At 38.6% G+C, this 20953-nt stretch overlaps 2 protein-coding genes across 2 annotated transcripts; both read left to right on the top strand.

The window, feature by feature from the left end:
• The first annotated feature begins 329 nt into the window (after positions 1-329).
• LOC114099098 (olfactory receptor 2A5) lies at positions 330-1283 on the top strand. The gene is made up of 2 exons (XM_071605426.1): positions 330-581; positions 627-1283. Exons 1-2 carry the CDS (start codon positions 330-332, stop codon positions 1281-1283), a joined length of 909 nt encoding a protein of 302 aa, XP_071461527.1.
• An 18423-nt stretch (positions 1284-19706) lies between these two features.
• On the top strand, positions 19707-20639 carry LOC114099097 (olfactory receptor 2A7-like). Its single transcript, XM_027943326.2, has one exon. It carries the CDS (start codon positions 19707-19709, stop codon positions 20637-20639), a length of 933 nt encoding a protein of 310 aa, XP_027799127.2.
• The last annotated feature ends 314 nt before the right edge of the window (positions 20640-20953 follow it).

Below are 20953 nucleotides of genomic sequence, written 5' to 3'. Positions count from 1 at the left end.
GTAATTCTGAAAAAATAACTTATTCTCTCACTGCCACCATAGTAAAAATGTGGATTTTCCAATCAAAGATAAGCAAAATTCTGCAGAAAGGTAAATAACATATGACAACCTGGGCTCGCTTATTATGTGAGTTATCTGAAGAAAGTGTTCTTTCTGCATGTCTGTGGATTAAATGATTCGACATAACGACTGAAGAGATTGCTGAGTCAGCGCATGGTGTGCACCGTGAACCCTCTATTTCCATTTACTGTCTAATCTAGATCTGCTTTTGGTCCTCAGCACACGCCTCACTGCCACAGCAGTGACCACAGAGGTACTGTCACAAGGGCATGACAGAAAATCAGACATGGGTCACAGAACTCATTCTTCTGGGATTTCCACTCGGTCCAAAGACACAGATGTTCCTGTTCGGGCTCTTCTCCCTGTTCTATGCCTTCACCCTGCTGGGGAACGGGGCCATCCTGGGGCTCATCTGTCTGGACCCCAGACTGCACACCCCCATGTACTTCTTCCTCTCTCACCTGGCTGTCGTCGACATGTCCTATGCTTCCAACAATGTCCCCAAGATGCTGGCAAACCTCGTGAACAAGAAAAAGACCATCTCCTTTGTTCCCTGCATAATGCAGACCTTTTTATACATGGCGTTTGCTCACACGGAGTGTCTCCTCTTGGTGGCCATGTCCTATGATCGATACGTGGCCATCTGTCACCCCCTACAATACGCTGTCATCATGAGCCGGAGAGTGTGCACCATCCTGGCTGCTGCTTCCTGGGCATGTGGCTCCCTCCTGGCCCTGGTCCATCTAGTCCTCATCCTGAGGCTGCCCTTCTGTGGGCCTCACGAGGTCAACCACTTCTTCTGTGAGATCCTGTCTGTCCTCAAGCTGGCCTGTGCCGACACCAGGCTCAACCAAGTCGTCATCTTTGCTGCTTCTGTGTTCATCCTGGTGGGGCCCCTGTGCTGGGTGCTGGTGTCCTACACGCGCATCCTGCTGGCCATCCTGAGGATCCAGTCAGGGGAGGGCCGCAGAAAGGCCTTCTCCACCTGCTCCTCCCACCTCTGTGTGGTGGGGCTCTTCTTTGGCAGCGCCATCGTCATGTACATGGCCCCCCAGTCCCGCCACCCTGAGGAGCAGCAGAAGATCCTCTCCCTGTTCTACAGCCTTTTCAACCCCATGCTGAACCCCCTGATCTACAGCCTGAGGAACGCAGAGGTCAAGGGTGCCCTGCACAGGGTGTTGTGGAAGAAGAGATCAAGGTGGAGAGATGGCGGGACACCTTGAAGGTAAAAGAGGTAGGGCCGGGATGCCAATGCCTCAGCGACTCACCTCTTAGATTTATGATGTCAGGAACGATCACATGCTGTCCCTAAACACAGGGCATTGACATGACCACAAAGCATAGCAGAAAGGCACAGAGGGCACAGGCATGGAGACAAGGGTCAGGTGGGGTGAAGCACAGGGGCAAGCAGCCATGAACTCCTACTGCCAGATCTACCCCAAAGTGGCTTCGGATCTTCTGAGGCATAGTTCCCTGAAATTTTCTCTTAAATTCCTCCATGATTTCCCTTTCCCTTATTGCCCCAAGACATGCTAAGTGTCCCAAGATGTATGCTGCTGCGGATGTGCACGTAACCTTCCAGGGCTAAGCAGCCTGGGTTGATCAGCCCCTATGGGGCGTGGAGAGGGCTTGAGTAGAGCCGGAATGTGATCCAGAACTTCTACCCTGGAAAGTCATCTGAATGAGCCTCTTAGGTCTGTGTTTAAGAAAAGCTAAAGTGAGGTTTAAGTTTATGATTTCTTTCTTCATCTCCACTTAATCTGTTTCATTAGTTAGAAGAGGTTTAGAAAGAATGTACATTTGGAGTAACTATGAGAGGAAGTTATTAAGGAGTTACCTTCTCTGGAATTCAGATGACAAAATTAAATGTGAATGGCAGTTCATTATTATGCTGATCAAGTAAAATATTTATATGAGGAAAAAACATTTGCCAAGAAAGAAACACTCCAAGAAAATGGATATCTTGATAAAACACTGTGGACCATCACTTAGAACGATATATCACAGGTCTCCTAAGGACTTTGACAAACTTCAACAACACTGACAAGGGCACCTACTCCAGGGGACATAAATCACTTTTTCTGCACCTGTGCAGTCAGAATGACATGAAAGAGTAATTGGTTTTATTTTAACCAAGAACAGGACCTAAGTGGTCAGCAGAGTGACGAGTGGTTCCTTATCACAAAAGTACAGGGTCCTCAGAATGCTCTGCTGTGTTCCCTATCATGTACTGTCACATGCCATTCAAGTGTGATATGTGATGATGTTATATTATTACCTGATACACGTAGATCTTTCTATTTTTCGCCATATTTTTTTACATATAATTATCACTCTATATTTTTCTGTTCTCAGGAAATAAAGAAGCAAAGGGGCAATGTTTTCCTCCCACCTTCACTCAATGCATTTTTTTCCCTTTCGGTTCTCAAAAGGTCGAGTAACAAGCCGTTCTGCCTATCTGTCTATCTGAGCAAACATCTGGCCTTCGGTCATCTTTATGATTCTTATCTCCACAGTGTGAGTCTTTCCCAGCCCACAGAACTCTATAAACCCTGCTCTGCGCCCTAAAGATAAAAATCTGAATAAGGAAATAAATATTGGCCCTTAATGCAACTATAAGCACTATGGAATTATTTTGTACCCTATTCTGAAAGTAGTAAGCAAAAAGGCAATATTTTCATATAACAAGGATTTTCTAACTCTTCCTAGAAAAATTATTATATTCTCTAATATATGTATACCTTGTATTATGATTAAAAATATAAAAGTGAAAGGTAAGAATAAAAATATACAGTAGTTTATCTAACATAAGGCATAAACCATAGATTTGGATTCAGAATTTTTCATTTAGGGATCATGATAAGAAATCAGGGGATGGCATTCGTTCTTATTCAGTTCAAAAGTGCTTGGGAAAAAATAAGCCAAAACTACCAAACTTCTGTAGAAGATAACTAATATAGAAGAATTAAAAAGAATTGTCGTCTAGCACCCCTGAATGGCTCTGAGACACACATCCACCAATAATAAATTGTGTGTGTATGGGCAGGCGGGGAATGCCTAAAGATGAAGTTACTATGAATTGTTGTGTTCTTGGATGATGATGATGATGTGGTGGTGGTGGGATTGAACCTGAGATTGAACCTGGGCCTTAATAAACAAATTGTACTTCTCTGCTTGATCTCCTTCTATTTATTCTTCCAACATTAGTCACAGTTTTCAAAGGGCTGGGAATAAATAGAAGAGAGAGGATGAAAACTCTACTGAGTGCTTCACAAATGTCACCCCATCTTTTACCAATAACTCAGTGGAGTAGATATCATTTTCCTTATTTACTAGATAAGGAATCAACATTTCAGAGTGCTTTAGCCCCATGTCCTACTTCACACAGCCAGTAACAGTGCAGAATTGAGATGGAGTCATGGACTGTGCTCATTGCTGACCAACATTGCTTCTTATGTTTCTTGCCCAAACAGCACAGATTTTTAGATCAACATGAGTAGGGCCCAACAGGCACATGATGCCAATGTCTAGAATAGAAAATAGAACACATTGCCATGTCCAAAGCCTCAAGACCAGAAAGAATATAATCTTGAGCTGGCTTGTCTTTGGGGAAATCATTATCACCCAGGATAAGAGTAGACACCCTCATCTTGGTGGCCCACTTATTCCCCAATAGTAACTCCCTCTTGATGCCTTTCCATAAAATCACATGATCCCACAAGGCATTGCCTCAAAGGGTGCAGTCTGAACTAGAAGTATCATGTTATCCTCAGCATCCTATCATGCTGATAGTTCTGGTCTTCTCTCTCTCTCTCATCAAATTTGCCCATCTGTTTGCTTTTCCTGTGCCATGAATGCTTTCCCAATGAGCTTCCTGCTTTACTTGTGTGCTGATTTTTTTTTTTTTGTGGTGCTGGGGATTGAACCCAGGGCCTGGTGCATGTGAGGCAAGCACTCTACCAACTGAGCTATATCCCCAGCCCCCATGTGCAGATTCTGGATGGAGCTGCCTGACCAGGGCTCTGTGCTGATGGTACTAAGCGTAGGCTTGAGCTGAGACCCTTGTTAGCTTGGATTTGCATTGCAGTTGTGCTGTGGCTTACTGATAGGTCTGCTTCTAACTATGACTTAGTCTCCTCAATCCTGAGTTTCATCTGAGGTCAGGTGTGGATACTAATGCTTCTCCTAGGTACTTCTCACAACTATTATGGGTAGTCAATGGTATAATGCATGTGAATCTGATTTGTATATTTTTTGATGAGGAAGGTTTAAGGATAATGAGAATGCAAAGATCACCCAGTATGACAGAGTACTGGTAAAATTCATGATTAAACAACTACAGCACTATAAAAATCAATTGTATTCTAATAATTCATAAATTATTACAATACTTAGAAGAAAAGATGTCTCAAAAAACTTCATCTTTATGAGTTTACAAGTTTTTTAACCTCTTTTATTTGGTTGGTAATCTTGGGGAAGGTCTCCATCAAAGAGGTAGAAGGAAATGCATAAAATGTTTGGAATGAAATGGTTTTCATTGTTCCTGATGGGAGATAAGCTGTAAAAGAAAGCTTTTATGAATTTTTACATTCTATACATAGCTGCAAAATTCCAAAAAGATTCTTGAGATAGCATTTAGGATAGAAAATAAACAGAAAAATAATTAGTCTATAGCTTTGTTGTATTTTTTCTCTTACCTTCATACTAAGAATTCTCATCACTGTGTGCCTAGAGTAGTTCCACTAGGAAATGCAGGGTCTATATGTAGAGATACAAGCTCGCTGTTGTGGGACCCTGTTCATTGGCTGAATGCTAGTACTCATAGTTGCCTACGCCTTACTAGTAGTCAGCATGCCAGAGAGATTAGGAATATATGGGAGAACAAATAAGTGAATGAACAGACAGAAACTTTATTTTTTAATAAATGCAAATGTTTTACCTGGGAATGAGAAGACAAATAAGAAAAAATAGCTGTCTTCATATGTTCCACAGAACATCCTATAAGAGATAAAAGTGACTTATTATTGCCTTTCAGAGGGAAAAGCCATATCAATAGGTAGGCTTATTAGGGAGGTAGAGTTAAAAATTAATGACATAATTCTTTTCTAGCATCATAAAGTATACATCAATGAGGCCTTTGAATTGGTGTGCCCTTCCTATAAATGACAAGTGTTGGTTGAACTATACACACATTGAACAGGCATTTGCAATAGATTCTCTATAATGCCTTTTCAATATTAAACATTTTATGATTTTGCAGAAGTCTTTTATCTTATTTTCTTGATGTCAGAAAGTTTAAACTGATTTTAAACAAACTTGTAGATGTTCAAAGACTTTTAAATTGCAAAGAGGATGTTTCCTGTGTCAAAATTCTGTCTTGCTCTCCTGGTTATTGAGCAGAATTATCAAAAAAAATACTCAAGTAGGAAGAAGGAGTTGTATAAGGTCCATATTTGGGGTTCTCTCAACGTAATTTCCACAACCACCACTTCATTCCTAAATAGTTGTGATTTCACATTTAAAATATTCACTTGATCTCCAGTGGTAGTTGCTCAAAGACTTTGCTTGAAACACAGAGCAGTGACAGATAAACTAGGAAAGAAGAATGAGAAAGACAAAGCCAGCTTCCAAGGTAAGATAAATATCTCTGCTGACCAGAAACAAAGCGAAAATGCAGACTGTGATTCAGCAGAATCTGGCAGCTGGCCCGAGTGGGAAGAGCTTTGCTTAGGAAACTGAAATGCTTCATGCGATAACTGGGAACCTAGGTGGGGCCTTTTCTTGAAAATAGAATCTGGGGGAGGGTGGGAGGGACTTTCTTTGCTTACTAATGGAGACCAGAAATTGCACCTTCACACTCTGCCTTACCTGTAAGAGAACCCCTGCTTCCTACTACAGACAGACATGGAGTCCACCCACCCAGCCAGCTGTGGAGATCTTCAGTATGCTCAATATTGTTACAGGGAAAGAGTCATAAACCACTAATGTAAGAATCAGGGCTGGAGGGAGAGGGACAAGAACGTGGACAGGGGGAGAACTGTGTCTGTAGAATGACCTTCAAGTCCATTTTTAGAAGCTGTCCCCCCCCCCAAAAAAAAAAAACAGTCAAAATTATCAACAGGTAAAATATAAATTCACTTCTATTGACATTCATTGTTTGTCTTTAGGAATGATATGATAAATGTTGTATGTTCTAAACAGGTAAATAAATAGAGCTTTTTTTAAGGCATGACAACTGCTTTAAGCAGCTGAGGAGTTAAGAAGAAGAAAGGAGTTAGAAAAGAATAGATGGATCTCAAAAAGAATCAGTTACAAGTTTTATAAATAAAACATATAGTCCCTAAAATAATAGAGACTGAATTTCCTGATATGGGGCGGGGATCAACAAACAGGTAAATGCTAGAGGAAACACATTAGAAGAAGAAAAACTGTGAAATAGAAGGTGGAATAGTATAATAAGACACCTTTTTAAAAAAAGAAAATGATATAAAAAGCACTGAGAAGCTAGATTGAGATACAATATTCATTTATCATATGGATATAAAAAAGAAAGGAAAAATGGGAAAGCACATCATTTTGGAGATTTTTTTTTTTATTAATAGATGAATTCTCAGAACAAAAGAGTACTCTGAATATCAAGCTACATGGTGAAAAATAAATCCATATCTGGACATATTATAATGAAAGAATAGAATATTAAGGAAAAGAAAAATAATAAAAGCCTCAGAGAAAAAAAGAATACATAAAAAAGAAAAAATAAGTAATAGCAGACTTCCCTGCAGCAAACCAGATGTTAGAAAATAATATTCAACACAACAAGGAAAACTGTTACTCTATAATTTCATACTCAGCTAAACTATCATTCCAGAAAGAGAAGAATTAAAATGACAAAGAAAAAGTCAAGTAAAAATGACCCTCCACCTTATATCTTCAATAGAAGTATTACTGATGAGTAAAGCTGAATAGAAAACAAGAGTTTCAATATACGTTAAGATACATACTAAGTGCACATTAATAGAACATGTTAGTAAAGCAAGATGTTGAAAGCAAACAAAAGAGAAAAAAAGATTGCAGAATCACATCAGTTACACATCCACGTTTTTACATACTGCCCTACTAGTGTCTGTTGTATTCTGCTGCCCTTCCTGTTGATCTCTGTCAGCTCCGTAGCATTCCTGACCTGCCATGGTGACCAGTTATCCTTACCCAGCCATTGTCTGGATACTCTGAGAGCAAGTCCAACAAACAGAGCAACAGATCGGGGTAAGGAAGAAAAAGTGGGGATAGAGGTGAGTTGCTAAGTGAGCTGAGACTCAAGAATCCAGATACGAACAGACCCATCAAGAGGAGGAAGGTAGTGAGGAGGAGGTGGTGAGGATGTAAGAATAAGGCAGAAAAGATGAGGGACAGTTGGGGCAGGATGGTGAGGAGGGAAGTGAGGTGAGGAGAGGGCAGAACAAGCAAGTCCTCTCCAAGGAGCTCCATTTTATCTTTGAGGGTATTCCATTTGCAAATGAGAATTTTGGGTTTTCACTTGAGGGCATTGTGTTTTGTTAACCTTGACAACAAATGACAATAACAACATCTGATCCATGCTTAAATTAGATGTTTAAGCATGGATTAACACCCAGTTAATGCCATCAAAAATTTTCAAGAAGCATGACACATAAGAGATGAATGCATAACAATCTCTACTGATCTACTAGGTAAGCAATAAAACCTATCTATGTGGTTTATGAAACTACAGAAAATAAAGTCAGTGCATATCTGGTATAGTGAGATTGTAGAAGAAATGAAAGTGAAAATAAAGTGGTAAGCTCCCCTCCTAAAGTTGTTCTTACCCTTGATTGACCATTGAAATGATCAGGGAGCCTTAAAGAATTCTGACACTTGGGCATATATAGATGACTTAAATAAGTCCTTGGAGATGAAACCCAGGGTTGGTATTTTTTAGGACTCCCCAGAAAGGTCTCATTTTTTGTTGACAGTTTTTAAGAATAATAATCAATTGCTTTCAAGAATAGTTGACATGTTCATGGATATGATGAACCTACCTTGAAATCCTAAAATAAGCTCTAGTAAAAAACGTCAGATTCTGATGAGCCCAGATGTCTTCCAGTGTGATGTCTCTTTGAACTCAGTGAAGAACAAATGAATTGTTGAAATGGCACAAAAATGTGACATCAGACACAGGAGACTCTCACCCCTCTTCTCCAATAGGCCTCATACCATAGGCCACACAGTGTTCCAGATAGATTGGGTAAAAATAAAGTCACTCTAAAACCATTAAGAAACAGTAGAAATGCAAGGGATGTATAAGTGTTCAAAGAATAAGAAGATTTCCAGTGATTCTCGTTTCAAACCATCTTGTCTCTCTGAAGCTCCTGATGGTAGAATTCCAAAGGGTGAACTGGGATGGATGCTCCTTCTCTGAGTATGATTTTGGGATTGAGGTTCTATTTAGCCAGGAGAAGTTGTTGACAATAGTGATGATGACTGTGATAAGGAAGCCCAAGATTTGGGGACAGAAGAGAGAGGAAGAGGAAGAAGAAGAACGAAGAGGAGGAACATAAAATGGTACCTACTCAAGAAAACACAAGCCACTGTGTTTGTAAATTCTGGGGATAGGCAAGTAAATGTTTTGTTTGAATAAAAGCTGGCTTTTAAAGTTTTCATTCTACTTTGAATTTTTGGTAATATACTATGATACCAAATGGGAATATAATGGAGTAGAATGACTGCCCACTTTCATGATTTTCTTCTTCTGAATTTTTTTTGGGGGGGTGAGGTAGTGGGGATTGAACTCAGGGGCACTCGAACACTGAGCCCCATCCCCAGTTCTATTTTGTATTTTATTTAGAGACAGGGCCTCACTGAGTTGCATAGGGCCTCACTTTTGCTGAAGCTGCCTTTGAACCCATGATCCTCCTGCCTCAGCGTCCCAGCCCACTGGGATTACAGATGTGCGCCACCACACTGAGCCCTGGATTTCTTATTCTATACTTTAAGACCATGACTATGAAACTTACCAGAAGCATTTGTAAGACCAAAATTTGTTTAGCCAAATATTTTCCAGAAGAATGAACTGACATAATTTTAAATCAGTTTTCATTAGCTGCATGTTAATCACTTGCCATAGAAATTTAACCTTCATTGCTAATTTTATTTCCTATAAAATTTTTTTATTTTGATTATTTATAATCTAGTAAAAATTTAAAGATTTTTTTTTCAAGTAAATGAGCATCAAACCCAGGACCTTACACATGTTAGGCAAGTGCTCTACCACTGAGCTACATCCTTGGCCCTTTTAATTTTATTTTAACAGGGTCTTGTTATGTTGCCTAGCCTGCCTCAAACTAGAGATCTTCCTTCTTCAGCTTCCTGAGTAGCTGGTATTATAATTGTGTACAACTGAATTGGGCTTTAAGAATTTTTTTTCGGTAGCTTCCCATTTAATATTTATAAAATTTGGTTTGCTTGCAGACAGAAAAAAAAAACATGTGACACTTGTAGGAAAGCTACTCATAGTAGTTATCTTTATTAAAAATAATGCTAATATTTTAACTTTTTATTAAAAAGTTTTTATCTAGAGTGAAATCTATTAAAATCATAGGGCAGGATTAGCATGTACTTTATAACTCAATCAGGCAAACTTTAGTGCAGGAACATTGATGCTGATAAGCCCCTGGCCTTGGACGTGTAGGAGAGTGACATGTGGTGAGCATCATTATGGAACAGGAAGACACTGTATTTATGACACATTATGGCCTTAAGCTGAGGCTTAATCTGGGAATCACGGTAACTACCTATACAATCTTTTGAAAAGCATGATAGGTCACTTGTGTGCTGGGAGTGGGAGTGTGTGGTGGAGGTGGGTACAGGGGCTTCCTCTCCCCAGCTTCCTGTTTCTGTGTGGGGGAATTGTGGGTAGAGGAGCTTTGCAAATTTCTCAGTTTGTGAGAAGGAAACAACATGCATGGATCCCCATCTTCCTTCCTCCTTGCCTTCCAGGGGTCAGTTGTTCCCAGGAAGCTCTTGTTTTCTTCTGCCCATCCCCAGGCTGTAGATTTTTCTTAGACCTGCTGTTGGGGGAAAACTCTGACTAGGCAGTGAGTTCATTCAGGCTAAGGGATTAGCAAACCTACTTGGGTATCATATCCAAACGACATCCTCCATATAGTCTTTCTTTTCAATAATAAAAATTCTATTTTGTTGTTTATCTGTTTTATTCTTGAATCTATACTTGAACCAATTCTCAGTATGAGGCCTGTAGGGAAATGCTATTTATTGATGTCCTTAAAGTCCCACCCTCTGGCTACCCAGGTTTACAACTTAGATCAGCCAAGTTAGGAGTATTTGCATTATTGATCTTGGTGACTTGCATTTCCCTATGTGAATGGATATTTTTCTAATAATGAACTGATTTTTAATTAGTGTGACCTAGGCTGGCTGCTACGGGATGAAGGCTTAAGTAAAAATGGTCAGTGTCTAATGAGTAGCATTGGTGGGTCGCTGTAGTGTAATGCAGCTTTGTCCTCAGGCGAGCTGCCTATTTACACCTGCAAGTGGTGATTTCTATCTGGTCAGAGCAACATAGACCTCGGTAAGCAGGCCAGCTGCCTGAGGCCCTTAGGGAAGCAGTGGACAGGCTGTTTCGGGGTCTTAAGCAGCAGTACAGATATCCTAGCAGATACTGGCTGTAAAAGCCTTAGGGTGTAGGCTGCTGTAACTTGAATTTGAATTGATAGATGAAACTTGTTGTGGTGTTAAGTTTAAAACTGAAGCAGGATTTGATGATTGGGGCATTATCTGGGAGAACAATATGAGCTTTGTATGTCTGTGGAGGGGGTGTTGGTGGGGGATGGAATCCAGGGTCTTGCACATGCTAGACTAATCTCACCCACTGAACTACATCCCCATCCCTTTTTATTTTATTCTGAGATGGGGTTCCACTAAGTTACTGAGACTGGACTTGAACTTGAGGTTTCCTGCCTCAGCTTCCCAAGTAGCAAGGATTCACCACCACACCTTGCAATTTAAATATTTTTAATTGCACTTCTCAAACATAAACTTCTACAGGTGGGAACTTTAAAGTTCAGGGTAGTAGAGCTAGTTTGATGCTCTTGTGATAGTTTATCTTAAAAGTTTTGGTGCTACCTCTGGGTAACATAAAACAGTGTTCTAAATTCCATGGTGTGTTCATGTGGCTAGCAGTGGAAATGTGAACCTTAGATTTATGTCATTTTCCTACACACTCAGGCTACCCCCTTCCTTATCAATGAATTCTCAGAATTTTTTAATGATATAAGTTGTCATTTTAATGTAAGATACCGAAATTATGGATTTTCACGGAAAAGTATGCAATATTTTATTATATACATGCAAAAATGAATGAAGATAATTACTGAGAAATATGTCAACTCCATTTATTTAATAAAAGAAATAACCAAATAATATTACTATAAATCCAGAGCACAAGAAGGCAAATTTAACAACAGGTACTTGGAAAGCTTAGCACCTAGTGTTACAAGTCCTGGGCCCAGCTGATCAAAACAATATAGAGTTTAGTCACAGTAACAGAGCTCTGGTTGATTGCAGGGGCCCTGTAATCAATTAGATAGTAAAGCTGTAACCACATACGTTGTTTTTTGCATCACTTCCATTTTTATATGAATGCTGTTAGACCGCACTGTTAGCCAGAGTTCTAGAAACTGTTTCAGTTGTTCTGGGAGCTGCCTGATTTAATTTATATATATATATGCTTGGTACTAGAGAATGAACCCAGGGGTTCTTGACCACTGAGCTACATCCCCAGACCCTTTTATTTCCAATTTTGAGACAAGGTCTCTCTAAGTTTCTTAGGGCCTTACTAAATTGATGAGGCTGGCTTTGAACTAGTGATCCTCCTGTCTCAGCTTCCTGAGTTGCTAAGATTACAGGGGTATGCCACTGTGCCTGGCTCAAATTGTTTTTATTTTGTGTTGCTTTGCTTCCCTTTTTCTCAAATAAACTCTAATTGCCATAATTGGGTTAAGGAAAATTCCCTTTTAGCATTAGAAATCTAGTTTACTCATATATTTGAGGAATAAAGTGGCTTGTTATTTTAAAGTGAATGTAATATGAACAGTGGGAGAATAAAAAATGATACAAAAGAAGGACTTGTAAGCTAGACACCAGGAAAGATGTCCTTAAGAGAAAGCTTGATGTCTTAGAAGAAGGGTTAGGTAGATAAAAGGGGAAAGAGCTGTACTTATTCCATCTTCATTTAAGTTATTTTTTGAAGATGTTTTTATCATTGGTGGAGGTGAAAAAGTGAAGAGTAACCAAAGAACTATTCCAGTGGAAGAGGCATGATTTTAGTGAGTGCGTTGAAGTGCCTCCATAGAAAGAGCTGAGATCCAGAAGTCAGCAAATGATAGAAAACACCCCTTAGATAGAACATTTATAGGAACTACCATGAGTCAGAAGTGGAGGTGGCCACTGCCACTCACCAGAGGGAGACAGTATCATTGGGACTTTGTGACCTCGCCTTCTCAGTGAGAAGGTAAAAACATCCTTGTGTATACAAATGCTATTTACATCATATTCCACCAAACCATAGAGCTGCTATTAGTTAGGTTTTAGAGTGTTTATAAAAGGGTGTTTAAAATGCTGAGCCACCAAAGGGGTAGACTGAACTCCTTACTGAACTGTTGCCTTTCTTCTCCAAACTTGCAGGTTCATTCTTTGCTTTGTGACACTGGCGCAGAAGCTCCACAAAGTACCTTTGTCCTCTGCTGGACAACTTCACTTGAGCTTTTTGTTTTTTAGTTAGTTTGTTGTTGTTCTTTTTAGATATCATGACGGTAGAGTGTATTTTGACAGGTTTTACATCCATGAATTAAGGCGTATTCTAATTAGGATCCCATTCTCGAGGTTGTACATGATACAGAGTTTCACTGGTGGTGTATTCATATATGAACATAGGAAAGTTATGTCCAATTCATTCCACTGTCTTTTCTATTCCTATCCCTCTCCCTTCTTTTCGTTCCTCTTTGTCTAATCTCTTGAACTTCTATTCTTCCCCTCCCTGCCCCTTGTTTTGTGTTAGCATCTGCATATCTGAGAAAACATTTGACCTTTGATTTTTTGGGATTAGTTTATCTCACCATGATAGTCTCCAGATCTCTCCATTTGCCTGCACAAAATCATAAAGTTGTTCTTTTTTATGGCTGAGTAATACATATATATAATATATATATTATATATTATGTATATGTACTACATTTTGTTATCCATTCAATTGTTGAAGGGCACTAGGTTGGTTCCATAGCTTAGATATTGGGAATTGTCTTGAGTTCTACCAGCCAGGGGTGCTGAGGGAGATGGGAAGCTGTGACAAGGGGAAAGGGAACTTGCCCCTTCTGCTTGCTTGCTATTCTCCTCAGGTTTTCCCCAACTTTTCACACTGTCAATTACAGCAGCTCCACTCCCCAACCTTTTTTTTTTTCTGACATTTCTGAATCATTCTCATGACTGTCAATTTGGTACAACAGTGCCAGCTGGGATGCCCCTTCTCCTCAGCGGTTTAAGTCACAACCCTGTGGGGATGACTCTGACCTTCCACACCCCAATCACCCTAACCTCTGCTCTTTGTGCACTTAGACCTGTGAGTCCAAGCTCCTCTGCTGTGTTCATTCTTCAACCTCCATTAAACTTCCTTGTTATACAAAACATGGTTGAAATCTCAGTGTGCTTCCTGTCGATGGATTCATGCTGATTCAAAGATGAGTTAGAAAAGTGGGTCAGTTATACAAGTGATCATTAAAAAAAAAAAAATCTAAGCAGGTATGGGAGTGGATGAACAAGAAGATTACCATAAATTGTTTCTTAACTTACCTGGTATGTTGCAAGATGACCCAATTAATTATAGGAGGGTAGATAAGTGACCTGTACTTTGAGTGAACCTGCCCAATAAGTTTAGAAATTGATCACTAAGTGCAGGTAAATAATGATGAGGCTTCATAAATTTCTTTATACAGCAACAGAAAGAAGAGAAAAAACATAAAAGCCAAGAAAAAAAGATGCACATCAGAAAACATAAATATTTGAAAGACCCAGTACCTCAATATTTATATTGAATGAATATAGATTATATTCTCCTATCTTTCAGTGGATTTTTTTTTTTAATTTTTGCACTGGGGATTGAATGCAGGGACACTTTACCACTAAGCTACATCCCCATGAACTTGCAATCCTCCTGCCCTAGCTTCCCTAATAGCTGGGATTACAGGCAGGCACCACAGCAACTGGCACATGTTGAATTTTTACAACCCATAAAGTGCAGTTTTATATTATTTATAAGAGCAGCTAAGACACAATCATGAAAAAGAGCCTGGGAATACGACTTATCCTGTTTAAATATTTAATAAGTTGACAAAGCAATAAAAATATCAGCCAGACATTTGCATTTGTTTATCTAAAGCAAAAAAGCATTAATCCATATAAAGAGAAGCACTTGATGGCACAAAAGAAACAGGATATCAAGAAGAAAATGCAGCAATCTGACATATGTTTAGAGATGCATAGTCTTGATATAGAATTAGAGGAAAAACAGAACTAGTGAAAAGATTAGCAAACCTAACATTTTTGGGGGGAACTTAGCAGAAGGCTCTCAGAAATTGATAGATAAAATTGAAAAAAATACAATATTAGAAAAACAAAATTATGAAACTTGATTTAATAGATATATGAAGAGTCTTTTAATGAAGAAATGGTCTATATATTTCATTAAATCCAATATAACAATTGCAAAAATCTACTATATGTAAAGCAATAAAACCCCTAAAATATTCAGAGTCAATAGCACAAGGATTTATTCTCTTACCATAGTAATAATAAATGTAAAGCTAACAATGAAAATGTAATAAAAATACTTGAAAACCTGAAAATGTAAAACTATATATGTCTTTTAAAGATGAAGTTAGCAATGGTAGAAGTTATAAATGTCAAGGTTGAGGTCTATAGTTAAAATGATTGAAAAAGTAAATAAATAACAGGTTATATTTGTTTAAAAATAAAACATAAGGAATAAGTTAAATATTGAACTTGGGAAGATAAAATGGAGAATTAACTAAAGGTAGACTATTGTGTGTGTGTGTGTGTGTGTGTGTGCAATCTTTATTGTAAAAATAAGGAAATGTTAAGATCATTAAAATAGAAACTTGCATCTTATAAGTAAGAAAAGTTAGCTGGGAGCAGTGGTCCATGGCTGTAATCCCAGGGACTCGGGAAGCTGAGATGGGAAGATCACATGTTCAAAGTCAGACTCGGCAATTTAGCAAGGCCCTACACAAGTGAGACCCAGTCTCGAAGTAAAAAAATAAAAAGGGGCTCAGTGGTTAAGTGACCTCTGGGATCAATTCACAGTATATATTTATATTTTTTTAAAAAAAAAAAGAGGGAGAGAAGAAGAGGAGGAGGGGTAAGAGGAGGAAGTAAAGTTTATAAAATAGATGACTGGTCCCAATAAAAGTGTAAAAGGCCTATATAGACAATATCAGGAACAAATAGCCATACAATTAAAATGCAGAGGGTTTTAAAATGATAATAGAACACTATCTATAAAATCCATTTCAGTAAGTCTAAAAATTAGAAGATTACATAAGCTTCATTATGTAGAAATAGAAAATTCATGTAATAAGTGCTCAAAACACTGAATTGATTTTCAGAATTATCCTACCAAAGAATACCAAATCACCTATTTCTAAAAGAAAATTATACCAATCTTCAAGGAACATCTAATTTTCATATTAAAACTTTTGAAATGGTTTGGGGAAGGACTCTACAGTTTGTTTTTAGCAGCTTGTATGATTTTGGTAACAAAACTGAAGAAGAACCATAGAAGAAAAGGAATTGATTGACTAAGTCTCAAAAGTAAATATAAATGCAAAAATCCTAGATAAAGGATTAATTACCTAAATGCAGCATTTAAAAAAATCAAACAATTATTTTTCAGATTAGAATTGAGGGCCCAAAATATTATGAGGCAAATAGGAGAGTCTTTTACACTAGTGAATTAGAAATTCACAGGAGAAAAGGAAATAGACGAGATTCTATGTTTAGCAAAGTGGACCACTAGCATCATACAATTAACAGTGACCTCTCTTCTCTGGACACCAAGTGGCCTTGGGCATGAATGCCAAGGAGCCACATTCTCCCATGCATCTGGACTCCACTCCCTAGCAAGCCTCTTACTGGGTAGCTATGATGGCAAAAAACCCACTACAAACCCACTGCAGGTCACCTTTCTCCAGGTAAAATTGATTAATTTCATAATTGGTTGACATCTAAATGAAAATAACTAATTTAGGAAATTATGCTTTGCCTCTTCTGAGCATGAACTTAAATTTAGATCAGGGAATAAAACAGACATTTAAACCACAATGGCACAATTTGATTGTCACAGTCGCTCAAATTATAAAACAGGCGCAGTCCATTTTGCTTCAGGTGGAACAGAGAACAGCAGTAGTCACAGGACTGGAGGGATCTTGGTATTTCTTCCTCTCTTGGGCTCAAAACCACCACAAATTAAAGAATAGAGATTGTTTCTTGGTGAGATGTTCCTTCCTTGTTTGTACTACAGTTAAATACTAAAAATAATGTTTAACAAGTCCCACTGGGATATTCTACCCTCTTCCTTGACTCCTGAACACATAGTTCTTATAGGTCTTGTTATCTGATCTTATTTTATGAATTGTATTCATTGTGGAGACTTGACAACACACACACACACACACACACACACACACACACACACACGATACCTGTTCAGGTCAGGTATAACAGAAAACGCAGTCAATATTAGAAAGGATGGAAATATATATAGGCTCCACCTGCCTTAAATACCAGTTAATCTATTTGGAAGCCAAGGAGGGGAATTTTGGAGTTCTTAAAACCATAATAAATCCAATATGATGGAAATTAAAGTATAAAGGATCTTTTCCTAAAAGTCATCTGATTTCTTCTTAAATCTGTGATTCTGGACCCTGCAGTGAGTGAAGAAGACATGGTCAGCAGCACCATCTTGTCCTGACCGCCCCTCCAGGGAAGACCAGTGTGGAGCACAGTGAGAACCCTCTTCCCTGGAAGGGAGCAGGTGACTGTGTGTGATGGAACTTCCTCCCCTCTCCCTCTATGAACTTTCAGAGTATGTTGAGAAATAACTGAGCTGATCGGAGAATAAAATTAGTGCTTCTTAGAGAAATCTAGTCTGTTGGAGCATTTATACAAGATTCTCCTTGGAAGAAAACTTTCCACACTGACAGCTCTGTTTATCTATTTGTGAGGCTTCTTCCAGCTCATATCCTGCTTGTCTTCTCATTTTTAGATGTATGTCTAAGATAAGTTTCATACTTTAACTAATATTCATTCTATAATTTCAGACAGACGATAATGCGAGCACAATACAAAATGTAAATGTCTGTTAATGCAGAAGTTCTGCCAATTATAAACTAAGACACAGGGGTAATCTAAAAGTTATCAACTCTTTTAGATGTACCTAATATGAGTTATTTACTGTGATGCATCTGTTTTGAATTCTATGTTTAAATTTTAAGAAAAAAACCAGATGGTTTAGATATTTGCTTGGAAAAGTTTTTATTGCCTCATGAAATTAGCAGTTTTTATACACTAATGGACCAAGTCGACTACAAAAAAGGATTTACATGATAGAAAAAAAGGAGCATGGTGACAGGTTTGTTTTTTAGTTTGAATTTATTTTTCTAAAAGGAAGAGACAAGAGAATGATCATATTTGTGAGTCTTTTTAATAAGAAGGTTACATGTGCCAGCAAATAGACACTGACTCACATACCTTTTACGGAAACATGTTGCAAAACATAGCATACATTTAGCAAATATCTATAGATTTTATATTTTGTGTTTTAGCTAGTTGAAATTAGGAGAAAGATAAAGAAATACCCCTTGTTTCTTCAATTTTATTTTGTTATATGCTTGCATCATAGGAACTTTTAGAAATATGATTGCTATCTTTACCGGATTCTAAATATTATAAGAATGCTGAAGGGAACTGGATCAACACTTTTCTATACATTTCTGCCTACTGAAGTTTGGACCCTGCTGTCCTAGTACAACACCTTATATGACACAGGACCCCATCTCAAAGAGATGTTCAATCAATCTCTGATTTTAAATAGTCACAGGGATAAAGTTTAGTCCTAATCAAACAACCAGGTTTCATGGAGTGATTCCAATGGTTACAGAGCTCTCTCTTGGACTAAGATGATCTTCTCTCTCATTTGCCATCTACTGTGAATTCTGATAGTTCCTCTGAATCAAGGCACAGGTTTACTCACTCTTGCTTAGGAAACCTTTCAAATATTAACCTTAAAAATATGAAGGGGAGACTGACCAACTCTATTACGAATTTTTCTGAGATTCTTATTTTTGAATGTGCAATTCACGTGGATTTAGGATGGAAAAAGACTATACAGTCACACAGAAAGTAAACAGAAGCAGTGGTTTCAAAGTCAAAATGCAAACCTCAGGAAACCCACTCTACATGGAAAGGTTTTAAGACATCTAATTAGTCACAAAAATACTTAAAAGATTCACTGTAAGTAATAATTACTTTTTACATTATAGCTCAAAAGCTATAACACAACGTTAAAGATTCTACAAATATAAGACTATTTAGTAAGTGCTTTACCTCTACTCTTAGATATAGATCAGTAATTTTTTAAATTGCAGGCTATGACCCATCACAAAAATCAGTTGACCAGCATTTTTACCAATGAAATGGAGTATAAGAGACTAGAATAAAAGAGAATATTTAAAGTGCATTATATACAATAAGGATCCAAGTAAATATATGTATTCTGTTGTGTACATTTTGGGCAGATATTTCTTACTGTAGGATGTGGCAATACTTTTCAAATTTCCAGGTGTAGACAAGGTCATGGGTGTATTTATAAATATAGAATATCAAGTGTGATATCTACCAGGGGTAACATATTCTGAGCAGAGACAACAGAATAAACCAACTGTGGATACAAAGTCAAAAGATAAATGTCTTCATTGTAAATCTAGTCAAAATTTTAGCAATCTCCTATTCTCTTCACTTAATTCATCTGTATTCTATCTGAAGAAATCCCAAGTCTAACAAATAATTCATATTTTGAAGGTGCAAATTTGTGAGAAAATATGATAGAAGGATAATTGACCTGCTTGCTCCTCATCCCCTTCCATCCTCATGAAGATGTGTACACATGTTCACATGAGGACATTCATAAGCTGCAATGCAGGAATACTCATGGGATGATGTCTGATATAATCACCACAAACTGAAAACTGGGTCCTCTCCTGTGATGGTATTTTAAGTATTAACAGATTTTGAACTTCCATTTGCAAATAAAGGTAAAATTTACCAAATAAGGTAAGACAATATTAGCATTTAACTCATACATGACAACCTTTCTTCTGTTTCATTTGGAACACATAATTTTCCCTTAATAAGTGTCTAACAGGCCATAAATGTCATGAAAGTTCATTTCCTTAGGAAACAAAGACACACACAGTTGTATCATGTTTGAACACTCGGCTCAGACATTCAGATGTGGTGAACTTGGTTGTTTCCTCCACAGGGCAATGGTGGGCAATCAGACTATGGTCACAGAGTTCCTCCTCCTGGGATTTCCACTTGGCCCAAAGATGCAGGTGCTCCTCTTTGGGCTCTTCTCCCTCTTCTACGCCTTTACCCTGCTGGGGAATGGGGCTATCCTGGCTCTCATCTGCCTGGACCCCAGACTGCACACCCCCATGTACTTCTTCCTCTCCCACCTGGCCATAGTGGACATCGCCTATGCCTGCAACACAGTGCCCCGGATGCTGCTGAATCTCCTGGACCCAGCCATGCCCATCTCCTTTGGGGGCTGCATGACCCAGACCTTTCTCTTTTTGACTTTCGCACACACAGAATGTCTCCTCCTGGTGATGATGTCCTATGATAGGTATGTGGCCATCTGCCAACCCCTTCGATATTCTGCCATCATGGGCTGGAGAATCTGCATCGGCCTGGTAGTGACTTCCTGGATTTTAGGAGTCTCCTTGGCCCTAGTTCATTTAATATTACTCCTACCATTGCCCTTCTGTGGATCTCAGAAAGTTAACCACTTTTTCTGTGAAATTTTAGCTGTTCTCAAAGTTGCCTGCGCAGATACCCACATCAATGAGGTCCTGGTCTTGGCTGGGGCAGCATCTGTGCTCGTGGGGCCATTCTCCTCTATCGTAGTATCTTATGCTCGTATTCTGGGTGCCATTCTGAAGATCCAGTCGGGAGAGGGGCGCCAGAAAGCCTTCTCCACCTGCTCCTCCCACCTCTGTGTGGTTGGACTCTTTTATGGTACAGCCACTGTCATGTACATTGGGCCCCAACATGGGGACTCCAAGGAGCAGAAGAAATATCTCCTGCTGTTTCACAGCCTTTTCAATCCCATGCTCAACCCCTTGATCTATAGTCTGAGGAACAAAGAGGTCAAATGTGCTCTGAAGAGGATGCTCATAAAGGAGAGAACACCATGAGAGTTGTAGAGAATGACAAAGTCACATGCCCAAGGGGAAATGAGAAGTCATCTCATCCAATACCTACACACGATGCATCAACATGCTTGGGGCATCCTTTCCACCTTCCTGAAATTTCTGTATGACATCTTCTAAGGAAGTCACACTGCTTTCCTCTCTCTAGCATGGCAGATTGGTGCTGCACAACTAATAAACTATCTTTACACTGGCTGCATTGAGAACATTTTTTAAAACTTTTTATGTTTTGTAGTTGTAGATGGACAGAATGTCTTTATTTTATTTGTTAATTTTTATGTAGTGCTGAGGATTGAACC

The sequence above is a fragment of the Marmota flaviventris genome, chromosome 1 (assembly GCF_047511675.1).
Source record: "Marmota flaviventris isolate mMarFla1 chromosome 1, mMarFla1.hap1, whole genome shotgun sequence".
Lineage (NCBI taxonomy): Eukaryota > Metazoa > Chordata > Mammalia > Rodentia > Sciuridae > Marmota > Marmota flaviventris.
This window is presented reverse-complemented; position numbering and strand designations above follow the sequence as displayed.